Source organism: Delphinus delphis, chromosome 6 (assembly GCF_949987515.2).
Source record: "Delphinus delphis chromosome 6, mDelDel1.2, whole genome shotgun sequence".
Lineage (NCBI taxonomy): Eukaryota > Metazoa > Chordata > Mammalia > Artiodactyla > Delphinidae > Delphinus > Delphinus delphis.
Window position 1 is genome coordinate 88,909,877 of NC_082688.1, and position 16,307 is coordinate 88,926,183.

The 16,307-nt window shown below is 52.9% G+C and overlaps 1 protein-coding gene across 1 annotated transcript in view; it reads right to left on the bottom strand.

Moving 5' to 3' along the window:
* Nucleotides 1-16,307, bottom strand: part of PHF2 (PHD finger protein 2) — a 94,560-nt gene that overhangs the window by 11,905 nt on the left and 66,348 nt on the right. The window contains exons 5-14 of the mRNA XM_060015029.1: nt 11,511-11,652; nt 10,505-10,691; nt 9,178-9,340; nt 8,142-8,229; nt 7,591-7,697; nt 5,918-6,009; nt 4,536-4,625; nt 3,630-3,989; nt 2,445-2,564; nt 1,855-1,973 (exon numbers count right to left, since the gene is read on the bottom strand). Of these exons, the coding sequence (XP_059871012.1) occupies nt 1,855-1,973; nt 2,445-2,564; nt 3,630-3,989; nt 4,536-4,625; nt 5,918-6,009; nt 7,591-7,697; nt 8,142-8,229; nt 9,178-9,340; nt 10,505-10,691; nt 11,511-11,652 (1,468 nt within the window). The remainder of the gene's footprint in view (nt 1-1,854; nt 1,974-2,444; nt 2,565-3,629; nt 3,990-4,535; nt 4,626-5,917; nt 6,010-7,590; nt 7,698-8,141; nt 8,230-9,177; nt 9,341-10,504; nt 10,692-11,510; nt 11,653-16,307) is intronic.

Consider the following 16,307-nt stretch of genomic DNA (forward strand, 5'->3'; position numbering starts at 1 on the left):
AGTAGGCCGGTCAGTGGACATTCACACAGCCTGGCTAGTGCCTCCAGCACCACCCCCCACAGGCCTTGGAGGACCAACAGCCAGGCTGGAGCCTTCCCAACCCCACAGCCTCCTCTCCAATGTCATGACCCCAGTGAAGACAGCGCACAACACACAGGGAGTATGCCTGGCCCTTTCTCGGGCTATTTAAGGTTGTGCCCCCCACTGCCCCCTCACCCTAGCCAACGGATGAGCACACCTTCTTTCAGGCTGCCCTGGGGCCTGATATAAGCCCAGTGTCAGATGGAGCCAGTGCCAACTGGCCTGGGTTTTCTACAGAGCTATTCTAGAAAAATAATTTCAGGGCCGAGGTGTAGACACAATAGTCTAAAAAGTTTCACACAACTCATCTCTCTCCTGGGGCAAGACAGGGCTACTGCAAACGAGGAGAGTCCAACGCTCCAGCCGCTGCCTCCCTGTGGGCTGAGGGCACAAGCGCACACTCAGCAGTGGGGACAGCAGGCAGGGCACAGGCATCTGCGATTCTCAACAGGTACAGCTCTGATTCCCACCAATGGAAACACAGAGGACGGCTGGCAGTGAGCCCTGCTGGGTGTAGTCATGAGCTACGTAACACAACACACACGTACACACACACCCATGTACATACACACACGTGTGACATAGTTATAGAATCATGTCTCCCTTTCTCCCTTCCATTTCTAAACTCTGTAGCGCAGTCGGTCAGTCATAGAGTTAATGCTGTGCAGAAGCTCCCCGGGACCCAGCAGCTGAGCTTCAGATACATCAAGGCCGTGCTCAGGGCCATGAAGTCAGGGCAACCGGGCCCCTGCAGATCAGACCCAACACACCCGCTCACCAAGCAGCCTTGGCACATTGCCGTGAGCTCTTGGGAACGACAGGCCCACTTGTGCCAGGCTCTTCAAGAGCACAAGATGCTGACAGGCTCTGTTCCCCCACCACCTAAAAATGGCCTTCTCCCCGCATCTTGCAGGTGAGAAAACTCAGGCCTACAGCAGAAAAGTGGCCCCATTCCCACTGGGACGTGTCTGCTTCCTGATTGCTGGGCACCCACCCTGGACTTTGGATTCAGCATACAACTGGGTGTGGGACCGAAGCCACCGAGGGGCTTCTTGGTGGGCACAGGGTGTCTGGCCCACCAACCTCCCATCTGGCCAGCCCACCACACTGGTCAGCAGATGGAGACCCCTTATACAGTCCAGAACCCGGACACACCAGCTCACACACACATACCCTCCCAGGCGAGGTGCCCCCATCTCTCAGCTCAGTGCCATCTCCTCCAGGAAGCCCTCCCACCGACTCCCTTGGACACACAAGGCCTCCACAGCACCCCAGGCCCCACAAATCCTTCTTCCATGGCCCCCATCACGGCCATAATTTTAGATGGATTTGAGAGTGTTGGATTCATACCAGCCCCTCCCCACTGGCCTCTAGACTCCAAGGCCAAGATCCTGACCCCCACCACGTCCTCTGTGCCAGCCCAGGACAGCCACTCGGCTAACATCTGCCCAATCACACTCTCCTACTCCTTGCTGGCGCACACCACTGCCCCCTCCCCACCTACCCAAACCTTTTGGCTTAGGAGGCAGGAAGTGAGTCTGCCTGGAGGCCCTCATGAGGGGTGTGCCGAGCAACACAGCCCTGGCTGTGGCTTGGGTGCAGCCAGCTCAGAAGGGGGGCTCACCGCGGAGCCCTCCAGGAGGGTGTATGTGTGTGTCATGTGTGCACAAGCAGGGGATGTGTGTGTGTGATGTGGGGGGGCAGTGTTCAGGGTGTGTGTGTGGCATGTGACACACGTGCAACCAACCCCTCCTGGCACAAGCGCTCACGTACCCTAGCAGTTTCCTGTTGGAGAAGGAAAATGAGAACTTGTTGTCCTTGTTCCCTGACAGAGGAGACTTCTCCAACTTCTGCTCTTCCTCCATCTTCAGTAGGGAGTCGGGTTTGCTGTTCTGAAAAGCAAACCCAGGACCATCCCTGAGCCCCACACAGGTGCCCAGTGGGCAGAGGCAGCTGGACTGGGCAGCCTCCTCCCTCTGACATGTCACCTGGGGACCCACTGCAGCCCCACAGGACCTGCCCTCGGATGCTGCCCAGCTCCAGGGAGTGTGAGCTTGAACCAGGGCAGGCCACAAAGGGCAACGCCATCCATGCTCTTAGGCCGAGATGTGCCCAGGACAGCCCCTCAGAAGGTAGCTCCATGGAGCCACGTGCACACCCAGACCCTCAAAGACCTTCACGGCACTGCCCACCTGCAGACAGGCAGACACACACCTGACATACCCCACAGGCACACACACACACACACACACACACACACACCACCAAGCCCACACTTGCCCCACACACCACCTTCTTTCACTAACATAGCCCTCCCTCAGGGTAGATTCACTCACCAGCATACCTGTACACACACACCTCACCTTGTACTTCCACTTGGCCTCCGACTTGCTCTTAGTCTGCTCTCGGATTTCCAACCTCTCCACGTCGTTCTGCGTGCTGATAACCTCCTTGTTGGGCACACTCAGGACATTCTTTGTGGCCTAGAAAATACTAGCCATTATCTGGTAGCGGACATGGGTGGGCAGCAGGCCTCCATCAGGCTACAGTACAAAGTGAGAACCACACAGCACAGAGTTCCTGCCTCCTGCTGGCCTACATGCATCAGCTAGTCCGTCAATCAATCTACCCAACCACCCATCCAACTAACCATCCATCCATCCACCCACCCATCCAACTAACCATCCATTCATCTACCCACCCATCCATTTATCCACCATCTACCTATCTACCCACCCATCCACCCAACACCCACCTACCTACCCATCCATCCACCCAACCATTCATCCACCCACCCATCCACTCATACATTCACCAACCATCCATCTATCCACCAATCCATCCATCAAACCATTCACCCACACATTCATTCATCTACTCTTACTCCTCCCTCCCTCCCTTCCTTCCTCTCTCCTTCCTTCCTTCCATCCATTCATTCATTCATACATTCATCTACCCTCTTCGCCTTGAGGAAGGGAAAATCAATGTGCCCCACTTAAGCCCTGCAACACTAGCTCCAGTGGCCACCAAACCCCTGGGAAGTGAGCAATGACCGCCCACCAGCAGGAAATCACTCAATGTGGCCTGGTCTCAGGGACTCATGGTCCCCAAAGCCCACACCTAAGACCCTCTCTACTCACATTGGTGGGTCCTCAGGGCCAGGCCTGCCTCTCTCACTGCCACAGGGGCTCAGGCCCCCCAAGGACCTGCCCCCATCACTGGCTCCACCCCTGCCTCCCCACTGCCCTCCACTGGTGCCTCACCCACCTTCAGGTCTCAGCCAATGTCTGGGCCCCAGGGAAGACTCAGCGGGCTTGTCCCCCCAGATGACCCTCAGTGGTGCCACCCTGACCCAGCAGAGACTCTGCTGCCTTCATCGTGAGGGTCTCTCCCCAGCTGCCCACTACACCAAGCTTGTTGGGGCAGAGCCCAGCTGCCCTGGGTCTCTAGCACAAGGACATGGCAGCCCCAGCACCATCCCGCAGGCCTGGTCCTCGGAGGTGTCTGCAGGCCTGCCGACTAGAGGTGGGGAGGGTGAGGCCACCCACCTTGCCCTTCTTAGGAGGCTCAATCTTGGTCAGTGCCTCCTTGGTGTGGGCCTCCAGCAGGTCCAGGTTGGGGATGGTGGGTGAAGCCGAGCCCCTGCACTTCTTCCCCTTCTTCTTGCCCCCATCCTTGAGCTTCAGGGATTTGGGAGGCTTGGGGGGCTTTGGGGGCTTGGGAACTTTGGACGGCTTGGGCATCTTCACGGTTTTGGGAGTCTTTTTTTTGGACACTTTCTCCAGGAAGGACCGAGGAGGGCTGGCCTCAATGGGGGATGGGGGCTCCTCCTTTTCTCGGTCCCCAAAACAGACCTCGTCCGAGGAGACGGCCGCAGTTACTTCAGGTCGGGAGGCCTTGGAGGCATTCTGGGAAAAGGACAGGGAGAGGTGACCAACCACACCCTGCCAGGAGATGGGAGACACTCGAGCAGAAAAGGAGCATCTGTCTACATCATCAGTGACACGCTCACATTCATCCTACACCATCTGTGTGACAGGCTCACATTCATCCTACACCATCTGTGTGACATATTCACATCTGTCCCACACCATCCGTGAGGCAGGGTGCCATCCATCTACATCACCAACCACTTGACCCCTTTACCTCCTTGGTGGGGACTAGACAGGCTCACACAGCAGGGTCTCAAGGGGCTGAAGTCCCCCCTGCAGAGTCCTTCCCCACCCCCACAGGGAGCTGGAGGGAGACCCCACACTGATTCCCAGGGCTCCCACCAGAAGACTGCAAGTCTACCACCGGGACCTAGGAGTCCAGAGCCATCATGCAGGTGACCCTGCCCCAGAGGGCTAAAGGAGGGGCTGCCTCACACATGGCCATCTCTGGAGGGATACCCAGGGAAGACAGGCAGAGGCCTCCCTCAACCAGGGTCAGTGGGCCCCCAAGGTCAGCCCTACCTCACTGAGCCGGATCTCTTTGGCAAGGTCTTTGATGAGCTGCGATGGTTTGAAGTGCTCTGGTAGCTCATCTTCATGCTCCGCCAAAGCCTGCAGGACAGCCACGCACAGGGTCAGCGGGTCAGCCGCCCAGTCTGGGCACTGATGCCCACCCACCCTCCACCCACAGGGGCCCCAAGCAGCCTCAGCTTCTGTGGTTCCTGACTCATGCCCTCTGTCCCTCCAGGCTGTCCCCCCATCTACCCACCCAGGACCTCCGGCCCCACTGCCGTCCCGACAGGCACAAGGGCAGGTGCTGCCAAAGGTGTGGACTGGCTGCATGGGGTCCTAAGGGAGTTAGCCCACTCTGGCCAGACACTGCCCCAACGAGGAGGCCCTGCCGTGACTCCACCCTACAGGTGGACAAACAAGTCCCCGAGAGGAGGGGGTGCCTGAGTCCACCACCAGTTGTGAAGTGAATGTGGGCCATCCCTTCTTCCTGGGCACGAGGCCATTCCACCTGGCCATACAGCTGACGTGAGGTAGGAGGGACACCCTGCATTACTCCAGGCCTTGAGGCAAGAGAAGTTGTAGCTGAAAGGGGGCTCTAGGAGGGTACCTGCTGCCCCACCTCCTGGACTCCCCACCCCCACAAGGCCTCCTGCGGGCCTGATGGGATCTGCTCAGACTATGCTGGCACCCCTGATCGGGAGGGAGTCCCTTGGCAGCGGACAGGGAGTCCCAAGGCTGACCAGGCCTCTCCACTCCCTCTGTACCAACAATCCAGGCAAGATGCCAAAGGAAGCTGGAAGCTGCTTCTCTGGAGCCTCCATTAGAAGTAGCTGCTGCATGGATGCTAGTGAGGGTGCTAATGCTTTACAGTGGGGGCATGAGGTGGGGCCCAGACATGCTGCTTCAAGAGAGCCATGAGGGGCAAAGGACAGTGCTACTGTGGTGGTGGTGGGGGGGGTGATGGAGGGGCATGGGGCAAAGGGACTGTCCTAGTCACAGAGCAAAGCCAGCTTCTGAGTTGATGCCTGGGACAGCCAGTAGGACAAAGAGGACATCTCCACTCTCCTCTTCAGAGCCCTGAACATCCAACCAGTCACTGACTCGAGTCCTCCCTGCTCCCTGTGCTTTTGGGTTCGCGCAGTGCTGTCTCCACCACCTGATTTCCTCCCACTGAATCTCCCTGCCGCCCAGCCCCCACCCCTCAGGCCAGGTCCTTAGATGGAGGGCTCTGTCCTGCACCTGCCCCCACCAACAGGTGTCTGACCTGGCCAGGAGGCACCCACCTGCTTTTCACATGCTAGTTCCCACCAAAGGAAGGACAAGCCTTGGGAATGACTCCTCGCCTGCCACCCTCCCTTCTGCCCTGGATCACGCCTAGTACACATCCCTACCTGCTTTTTCGTCCATGATCTGAAAGCACCATTGAGAATTTTAGCTCCTTGGACTAAATGAGGGGGCAGCTGCTTCCCAGACTTGTGAGAACCTGGGGGAAGACAGACGGGTTTGCTCAGGAGGGTGCCCACTCTCACATGCCGCCTGCAGGTGACTTAAAGCCCCCGTGGTGGGGGACGCTCAGGGCCAGACCTTTCAGAGGCCTCTGCCCACTGCCACCTGCCCAACTGCCAATGGTTCCTCTTGGAACCTAGGGGATGCCCACCTACGATGCCCTGCGAGGGGCAGGATTGGCTTTCCCATTGTCTACACACCAGGCCCCTTATGCAGGTGGCCCAGCTCCTCCCTCCACCTGGTCCCCAGCCTGCATCAGTGAGGGGCCACAGTCATGCCCCAAACCAAGCATCCCTAGAGGCTTTCTGATTCCCACCCTCACACTGCCCCCTGCATAGCTGAAGGATGCTGGGCAGTGGGTCCAGTTCCCGCTGGGGTGGCTCAGGGCAAGCACCACCGCAAACACACCCCTGGGAGCTGGAGCCAGCCCCAAACAAAACGGACAGGGCATTCCCCCTTCAGGCAGAGAGCTCAGCATGGAGGCAGAGCAGCCCCGAGCTCTGACACCACCAGGTGACCATTTGTCTGGCCTGTGGCAAATCCCTGGGTCCTCTCAGCTCTGGGGCTGCTGAGCTGCCGGCCCCTTCACAGAGGAAGGCCTGAGGCAGAGAGGCAGGGGCAGCTCAGAGAGGCCCAGCTAGTCAGCGGTCACCCTGGTCAGGCTGTCCCAATGTCCCCAAGTGTGACTCCACCCACACGACCCCCATTCCATCTCCCTGGCAAGAGGCCCCTAGGGCAGGGCACTTGCTCTGCCAGGGTGGAGCACAGGACTTGAATTTAGAGAGCGATGGAAGAATTTCACTGAAACTTGGCCAGCCCAGGTTAAGAACCATTTTCAGCTTTCTCATCTCAAATTAGAGCCAAAGTGCAAAGGTGGTGGTCTCCACTCAGCTCTTATCGGAACACAAAACAGCAGCTTCCTGGAAGGGTGGGTGCTGCTGAAAAAGGAAGCTCTCCGTGAAAGTAAATGCTCCTCCTGGGTCCTTCACCCGCTGCAGGAAGTCTGCAGACCTGAGCAGGGGTTGGCCACCAGGAGCCAAACGCTGATCCCGAAGGCATGGCCTGGCAGGGCCTAGGATGGAGGGCCATGCCCACAGAGGGCATGGACCCAGTGCAGCCCACCCCTTCCCACAGGCCTTCCACGGGGGACTCTGGCATGCACACCCACCCACCCACAGTACAGCAGGGATGCTGCAGGGGTCCCTGCAGGCCTCTCAATATCCCAACTGAGCCCTGTCAGTAACCACACAAGGCCACAGGAACCGAGCAGAACACACACCAGGTCTGGGAACATGCGGCCAGTGCTCTTTTTGCAACACCAGATGACCCTGCAGGCAGGAGTCCAGTCCAGCCCCACAGCACACAGACAGGAAAAGCAAGGCCCGTGAGCTAAGGAGACTTGCTCAGGGCCCATGAAGGCATCGCTCAGCCTGTTCCCCAGGGCCCAGCCGCCCTGCTGCATGATGGCAGAACTGTTACCACTCCCCGGCGTCCCTGAGCTCCGCACGCAAACGAACTGTCCAGAGCCGCAGGCTGAGACGCTGACCAGGGGACGTACTTTTGAACGCCTCCAGCAGGTGCTTCCCCATGTACCAGCAGGCAGTTTCGAAGTTGGGAAACTGAGTCAGGCTGCCCAGTTTCAACCTTCTTTCCACTTCGTATGCTCTGGAAGCCATAGCAAAGAACTATTCAGTGCATTAAGCCCTGAGCAGACAATGATAAAGGAAGGTGAACCCACACTACGACCAGAGGCCACACCTAGGCCATGACCGCTCAGGCCTCCTTTCTGGGCACTACGTGGCAAGGTGGACCAGAGGACCACATCAGGATGAGCGCTTTGCGTTAAGGGCAAGCCCCGTGGGCCGCGGCTTCTAGAGCTCTGGGCCAGTGCGCAAGGAGAAGGCAGCTCGGCCTTTCAGCTCACCCCAAACCCACTACAGTCCCGAGGCTGTCCAGCAACCAGGCACCTCAGGGGCCCTGGTAAGATCATGGCCCCCCTCCTCCTTCCTCCCCACCACCCAGAGGCCCAGCCAGGACTCAGGAGAGGTATCAGCATACCGATGGTGGGGACCCCGCCCAGCGGACCCTGGGAGTCAGGTGTGGCCCTACCTCATCTGCATCTCCACGCTCAGGCTGTGCAGAAAATGTCCCGCGAAGGCCAGGCAGTCCACGGGTGTAAGTGTGGCATAAATCCAGCCTGGGGAGACAGGGATGGGGCTATCTCTTAACAGTGGTCTCGTGCCAGGCTCTTGGCAGCTACCGGGCCTGACTCCTGCCAGCCCTTCCTCTGTGGCCCCCATCCACCCGGGCCCCCTGGAAGGTGCTCTGGCCCTGGCTTCCGTGTAATGAGTGGGTGAGCCCTCCCAGAAGGACAGACTGTGTCCGAGCTCACAGTCTATTCTATCCAGCCCTGTATGGTACAGACAGGGAAACTGAGGCCCAGGAGCCAAGGGGACTTGCTCAGACCCACCCCAGGGTCGGGCTGCCTGGCATCCCTGATCTCCACATACAGGGGTGGAAAGAGACAGGCAGAGTTGTCACACCTCCCGGGAGAGCTGGGTTTGTCCCTACAGACTTCGGGAAATAACTGTGATTATAGGAAACAGGGGTAGGGACTAGATCAGGAGGCACTCAGAGGCACATAAATCAGTGGAAATGTGAGGGCCTCCATATACGACAATTAGAAAATCTGAACACTGGCTATTTGGTGATACTAAGGAACTGTTAACTGTTCCTTTTTAAAGTGTGATGACAGTATTGTAATTATGTTATCTTTAAAAGGAAACCTTACAGATACGGTGAAATATTTATGGGTGAAGCAACATGACATCTGTAAAGGGCATTTATCTGCTCATGTCATTTTTCCTCCTTCTGCATGTTTGAGATGTTGAGATCAGCGAACACCATCTCTGACAGTGTGGCTGCGCTCTCTGGGCTGGGCTCTTGGGGCCCCATGCAATCCCACGTGCCTGGCCTCTGTGAGCACAGCCAGGCTGGAAGCTGCAGGGGCTCATGGCCCCAAGGTGGCCCCAGAGGTGACCACAGAGCAGGACTGACCCCAAGGCAAGGCAGGGAACAGCCAGGGCATGACCTCCCCTGGCAGACATCAGAGGTGGGAGACACAACATGAGGACGGGGCACTCACCCGAGGGGATGAAGAGCGTCTGGCCCTGCTTGAGGGTGCACTTGTAGCATTTGTCCACCTGGTCAGCAAAGAACATCTCACTGTGGTTTGAGGCCGACTGCCAGCGCTCATACAGGGAGATGTTGGCCGAAGCTGGCTTGATGAGATAGAAGATCTTCTCCCCCTGCCAACAAGAGGCCATTGGCGGAGCCTGTCATATGCTGGGGATGCTGGGGGTGGGCAGTGCCCATCATGTCCTGGGGATGCTGAGAGGGGATGGAGCCCACCGTGTGCCGGGGATGGGTCCTAGCTTCAACAGCATCCTGCCCAGGCCCATCATTCCTCCCCTGAAACACTGGGACCACATGTGCTTTGCAATTCAGACGTCTGCGTGTTAGGAAGACTCTAGGCACTGGCACCTCCGGCATGTTCAGGGCAGCCCCTACCACTCCACACACCATATCTCTGCAGCGCTCTGGATGCCTATCTACCAAGGGGAACAACGTTGTGACCTGCTGTCTGACAAGTTACAAGAAAGCTCTGCTCTTGAGAGTGGCTTGGGTCCCAGATGGAGATGGAAGGACGGCCCTGCTGCCAGCACCAGCACCAGGCCAGCCCTGCACTTGGACTAGGGAGATATAGACTATAGAGGTCCTCACTCACGAGGCACACAGGCTGAGGGTGGGGATGAACGGGGGGCGGGGGCAGGACTTGCTCAGGGCCTCGAAGGGCTAGGATCAGAAACTGAGCTGCCTACCCTAGCCTGGGCTCTAGCAGGTCTGGGGAGACCCAAGGCAAGGTGGTGAGCCCAAGGCTTAGGTTCTCCTTTTTTGTTTTTTTTCACATCTCCCTTTTCCCCTAGCTTCCCTACCTGTCCCCAGCCAGAAGTCCCCTAGCTCTCTCTGCCACTCAGATGCCACTGCAGCCTTGCTCCCCAGCCCCCAGCCCACCCCACCCCCTCATCCTCCCAGTGGGGCATGTTCCCTCATCCCTTCTGCCAGGAAGTCTTCCCAGCACAGCTCTCCCTTCCCTGGACATGAGCCCTTGGTCACCACTGCAGTGGGCCTCCTCCAATTGCTTCATGAGCCTCAATCTTTAGAAAAGGCAACACACATGTGCTGCTCTGGTCCTGAGGTGCTCCCCCCAACCCCCATGCCTCCCAAGGGCCCAACGTCCGTGTCCCTTCTGTGGAGAAACATCTTGTCCCTCATCCCACCTGATGCTGGCCACTGTTAGGGCCTGTGGGGACTACAAACGGTCCTGCAGGTGGACAGTGGCCTGGTCAAGAGCAGGTCTTGCCCCTGAGGCCCCCGTAGGGCCCACATGGGGAGCAGAGGCCAGCGCTCACCTTGAGCACGTGGTACCATGCAGAGGCACCCCCGGAGTCGATGTGAAAGTCAGTGTAGCTGTCCTTCACACAGATCAGGCAGTACTTGGTCACCTTGGGCTTGGCCAACAGTGCGTCATCAGGCCAGTAGTTTTCTACCCAGGACAGTTTCTTTACGATGTCAGGAGGCTCCACAAAGCTGGACATTCTGGGGGCACGGACAGGAACAGTCAGCAGTGATGGAAACCGTCAGCACAGTTGTTTTGCCCACTGGGCAGGATGGGAAAGGTGCTCTGAGATGTGTGTCCCATGCCTATTTCTCCACCTCGGGCTACATGGCATTGCTCCCATTCTACAGATGAGCAAACTGAGGTTCACAGAGGGCAGAATGAGCCCAGCTGCTGGGTGTGGCTGCGGCAGGCATCCAACACTGAGCTCTCACCCAAGGACAGGCATGGAGAAGGCCTGAGAACCATCTACCCCAGAAACAACTTCCTTCCTGGAGAACTGGAAAGAGACTTGTCAGGTGGGCTCATGCTAGTGTCGCTGGGCACGATGGGGCCCTGAGAGTAAATATCATTGCTCATGCACAGCCCAGGCGCTTCCTGTCAACACCTAAGGAAAAGCCACTTCTCTCCAGAGCAGACAACAGGGGTGCCTGCAGCTCCTTGCCATGCCGGGCCATGTCAGACCAGATAACTGATCTCCAGGGAAGATGAGAAAAGGCAAAGGCAGCCTTTGATTCTATTAAATGTCACTGTCTTGGATAGAATGCACAATACTGCACCAAAAACATCCAGCTCAGCAGCACCTGTGCAATGACACTTCAGCCAAGCTGAGAACCGGGTCTCAGTGTTCTTGCTGCCTTGGCCACATCTCTGCCTTCAAGGCCATGCCTGCTCGGACAAGACGTTCGTAAATCATAAGCCAGGCCACCCTGACCTCAACAGCCTCAGTCACAGGCTTAAATCTCCAGCATGTTCCAAACTGCTATCCCTCTCCATCCCTCCACCCTGGCCCCACTCACCTGGTGTCAGAGAACTCAAGGTTGGTGAGGTTAAGGACCCGCTTGCGGTTGGTGCTGTAGTAATAGTCCACAAACTCCTTCAGTTTCATCTTGCAGTCCTTCTGCTTGGTGACGTCTGTCACGTCCACACTCCGCTCTGGGCCTGGGGAGGCAGCAGGGGAGGGTGAGCACACCCAGGGAAGATGGCGTGGCCTTCTGTGAGGTCGGGGGCCAGGAGGTGCAGAGGAAATGCTCACTCACCCTCAGAAGACAACGGAGAGAGGGCTGAATGCTGAGGCTCTAGGCTCTAACGTCTGACCCTCCCCCCACCTGCCCTGTCTGCTCCTTCCCTTGGGTGGCCATGAAGACCCCCTGGTACAGTGGGGTGGCACAGTAGTGAGCCTCAGCTAAGGTGGCCAGATAAGCAAGTACAAATATAGGATGCCAGGTAAAAACTTACACTTCAGATAAACAATGAAGATGTTTTTAGTGCAAATATGTCCCAAATAATGCATGGACATACTTATACATAAAAAATTTTTTAAAATCAAAAAAATTCTTGCATTTCTAGGACACCAACTCATCATTCTGAAAATTGAAAATAAAAGGAAAAACATTTATCCTACATTTTCTATACTTGATGGGAAAAGTTCAGGGTAAAAACTGTTGATGACAGAAATAGAGTTTTGGATAACCAAGTAACTAATAAGGGGAAGTTCTTTAGAGAAGACTCACAATAGACAGAGAGAGAAGGACAGAATTAGCAAACTCTTCCTTTACAACAGTCCTCACTGGCTGCTAAGACAGCAAGCTGAAAGGCGGATGGAGCATTCTGTGAACAGATGAGACTGCACTGCCTTGACCAATGAAAAGAAGTGGGTGGCAGCACCCCTACCCCAAGGAGGAGTCCTGCCAACAACTTGAACACAAATCTAAGCAACCTCTAACCACTGTTACAGGAACTATTAGGGTCAGAAGAACACATTAGGTGACACTACAGGGACGCTGTCAGCCAAATCCCTAATGTAAGATCTTCCCAAAACGCAAATATGAAAGATTCTCCAGAGAGATTGGTTCAAGATAGCGGAGTAGAAGGACATGCGCTTACTCCCTCTTGCAAGGGCACCGGAATCACAACTAACTGCTGAATAATCATCGACAGGAAGCCACTGGAACTCACCAAAAAAGATACCCCACATCCAAAGACAAAGGAGAAGCCACAATGAGATGGTAGGAGGGGCACAATCACAATAAAATCAAATCCCATAACTGCTGGGAGGGTGACTCACAAACTGGAGAACACTTATACCACAGAAGTCCACCCACTGAAGTGAAGGTTCTGAGCCCGACGTCAGGCTTTCGAAACGGGGGGTCCGGCAACAGGAGGAGGAATTCCTAGAGAATCAAACTTTGAAGGCTACCAGGATTTGACTGCAGGACTTCAACAGGACCGGGGGAAACAGAGACTCCACTCTTGGAGGGTGCACACAAAGTACGGTGTGCATTGGGACCCAGGGGAAGGAGCAGTGACCCCACTGGAGACTGAACCAGACCTACCTGCTAGTGTTGGAGGGTCTCCTGCAGAGGTGGGGAGTGGATGTGGCTCACCATGAGGACAAGGACACTGGCAGCAGGAGTTCTGGGAAGTACTCCTTGGTGTGAGCCCTCCCAGAGTCTGCCAATAGCCCCACCAAAGAGCCGGGTAGGCTCCAGTGTTGGGTCCCTTCAGGCCAAATAACCAACAGGGAGGGAACTCAGACCCACCCATCAGCAGACAAGTGGATTAAAGTTTTACTGAACTCTGCCCACCAGAGCAACAGCCAGCTCTACCCACCACCAGTCCCTCCCATCAAGAAAGTTGCACAAGCCTCTTAGATAGACTCATCCACCAGAGGGCAGACAGCAGAAGCAACAAGAACTACAATTCTGCAGCCTGTGGAACAAAAACCATATTCACAGAAAGACAGACAAGATGAAAAGGCAGAGGGCAATGTACCAGATGAAGAAACAAGATAAAACCCCAGAAAAACAACTAAATGAAGTGGAGATAGGCAACCTTCCAGAAAAAGAATTCAGAATAACGATAGTGAAGATGATCCAGGACCTTGGAAAAAGAAAGGAGGCAAAGATTGAGAAGATGCAAGAAATGTTTAACAAAGACCTAGAAGAATTAAAGAACAAACAGAGATGAACAATATAATAACTGAATGAAAAATATACTAGAAGGAATCAATAGCAGAACAACTGAGGCAGAAGAACAGATAAGTGACCTGGAAGACATAATGGTGGAATTCACTGCCATGGAACAAAATAAAGAAAAAAGAATGAAAAGAAATGAAGACAGCCTAACAGACCTCTGGGACAACATTAAACTCAACAACATTCGCATTATAGCGGTCCCAGAAGGAGAAGAGAAGGAGAAAGAACCTGAGAAAATGTTTGAAGTGATTACAGTCGAAAACTTCCCTAACATGGGAAAGGAAATAGCCACTCAAGTCCAGGAAGCACAGAGAGTCTCAGGCAGGATAAACCCAAAGAGAAACACGCCGAGACACACAGTAATCATATTGACAAAAATTAAAGAAAAAGAAAAATTTTTGAAAGCAACAAGGGAAAAATGACAAATAACATACAAGGGAACTCCCATAAGTTTAACGGCTGATTTCTCAGCAGAAACTCTACAAGCCAGAAGAGAGTGGCAGGACATATTTAAAGTGATGAAAGGGAAGAACTTACAACCAAGATTACTCTACCCAGCAAGTATCTCATTCAGATTTGACGGAGAAATCAAAAGCTTTACAGACAAGCAAAAGCTAAGAGAATTCAGCACCACCAAACCAGCTCTACAACAAATGCTAAAGGAACTTTTCTAAGTGGGAAACACAAAAGAAGAAAAGGACCTACAAAAACAAATCCATAACAATTAAGAAAATGGTAATAGGAACATACATACTGATAATTACCTTAAACGTGAATGGATTAAATGCTCCAACCAAAAGACAGAGGCACGCTGAATGGATACAAAACCAAGACCCATATATATGCTGTCTACAAGAGACACACTTCAGACCTAGGGATACATACAGACTGAAAGTGAGGGGATGGAAAAAGATATTCCATGCGAATGGAAATCAAAAGAAAGCTGGAGTAGCAATACTCCTGTCAGATAAAATGGACATTAAAATAAAGACTGTTACAAGAGACAAAGAAAGACACTACATAATGATCAAGGGATCAATCCAAGAAGAAGATATAACAATTATAAATATATATGCACCCAACATAGAAGCACCTCAATACATAAAGCAACTGCTAACAGCTATAAAAGAGGAAATCGACAGTAACACAATAATAGTGGGGGATTTTAACACCTCCCTTACACCAATGGACAGATCATCCAAACAAAAAATTAATAAGGAAACACAAGCTTTAAATGACACAATAGACTAGATAGATTTAATTGATATTTATAGGACATTCCATCTGAAAACAGCAGATTACACTTTCTTCTCAAGTGCACATGGAACATTCCCCAGGATAGATCACATCTTGGGTCACAAATCAAGCCTCAGTAAATTTAAGAAAATTGAAATCATATCCAGCATCTTTTCTGACCACAACACTATGAGATTAGAAATCAATTACAGGGAAAAAAACGTAAAAAACAGAAACACGTGGAGGCTAAACAATATGTTACTAAATAACCAAGAGATCACTGAAGAAATCAAAAAGGAAATCAAAAAATACCTAGAAACAAATGACAATGAAAACACGATGATCCAAAACGTATGGGATGCAGCAAAAGCAGTTCTAAGAGGGAAGTTTATAGCTATACAAGCCTACCTCAAGAAACAAGGAAAATCTCAAATAAACAATCTAACCTTACACCTAAAGGAACCAGAGAAAGAACAAACAAAACCCAAAGTTAGTAGAAATCATAAAGATCAGAGCAGAAATAAATGAAATAGAAACAAAGAAAACAATAGAAAAGATAAATAAAACTAAAAGCTCGTTCTTTGCAAAGGTAAACATAATTGATAAACCATTAGCCAGACTCATCAAGAAAAAGAGGGAGAGGACTCAAATCAATAAAATTAGAAATGAAAAAGGAGAAGTTACAACAGACACTGCAGAAATACAAAGCATCCTAAGAGACTACTACAAGCTACTCTATGCCAATAAAATGGACAACCTGGAAGAAATGGACAAATTCTTAGAAAGGTAAAACCTTCCAAGACTGAACCAGGAAGAAATAGAAAATATGAATAGACCAATCACAACTAATGAAATTGAAACTGTGATTAAAAATCTTCCAACAAATAAAAGTCCAGGACCAGATGGCTTCACAGGTGAATTCTACCAAACATTTAGAGAAGAGCTAACACCCATCCTTCTCCAACTCTTCCAAAAAATTGCAGGGATAGAACACTCCCAAACTCACTGTATGAGGCCACAATCACCCTGATACCAAAACCAGACTAAGATACTACAAAAAAAAGAAAATTAAAGACCAATATCACTGATAAATATAGATGCAAAAATCCTCAACAAAATACTAGCAAACAGCATCCAACAACACATTAAAAGGATCATACACCATGATCAAGTGGGGGTTATCCCAGGGATGCAAGGATTCTTCAATATACGCAAATCAATCAATGTTATACACCATATTAACAAACTGAAGAACAAAAACCATATGATCATCTCAATAGATGCAGAAAAAGCTTTTGACAAAATTCAATACCCATTTATGATAAAAATTCTCCAGAAAGTGGGCACAGAGGGAACCTACCTCAACTTAATAAACGCCATATA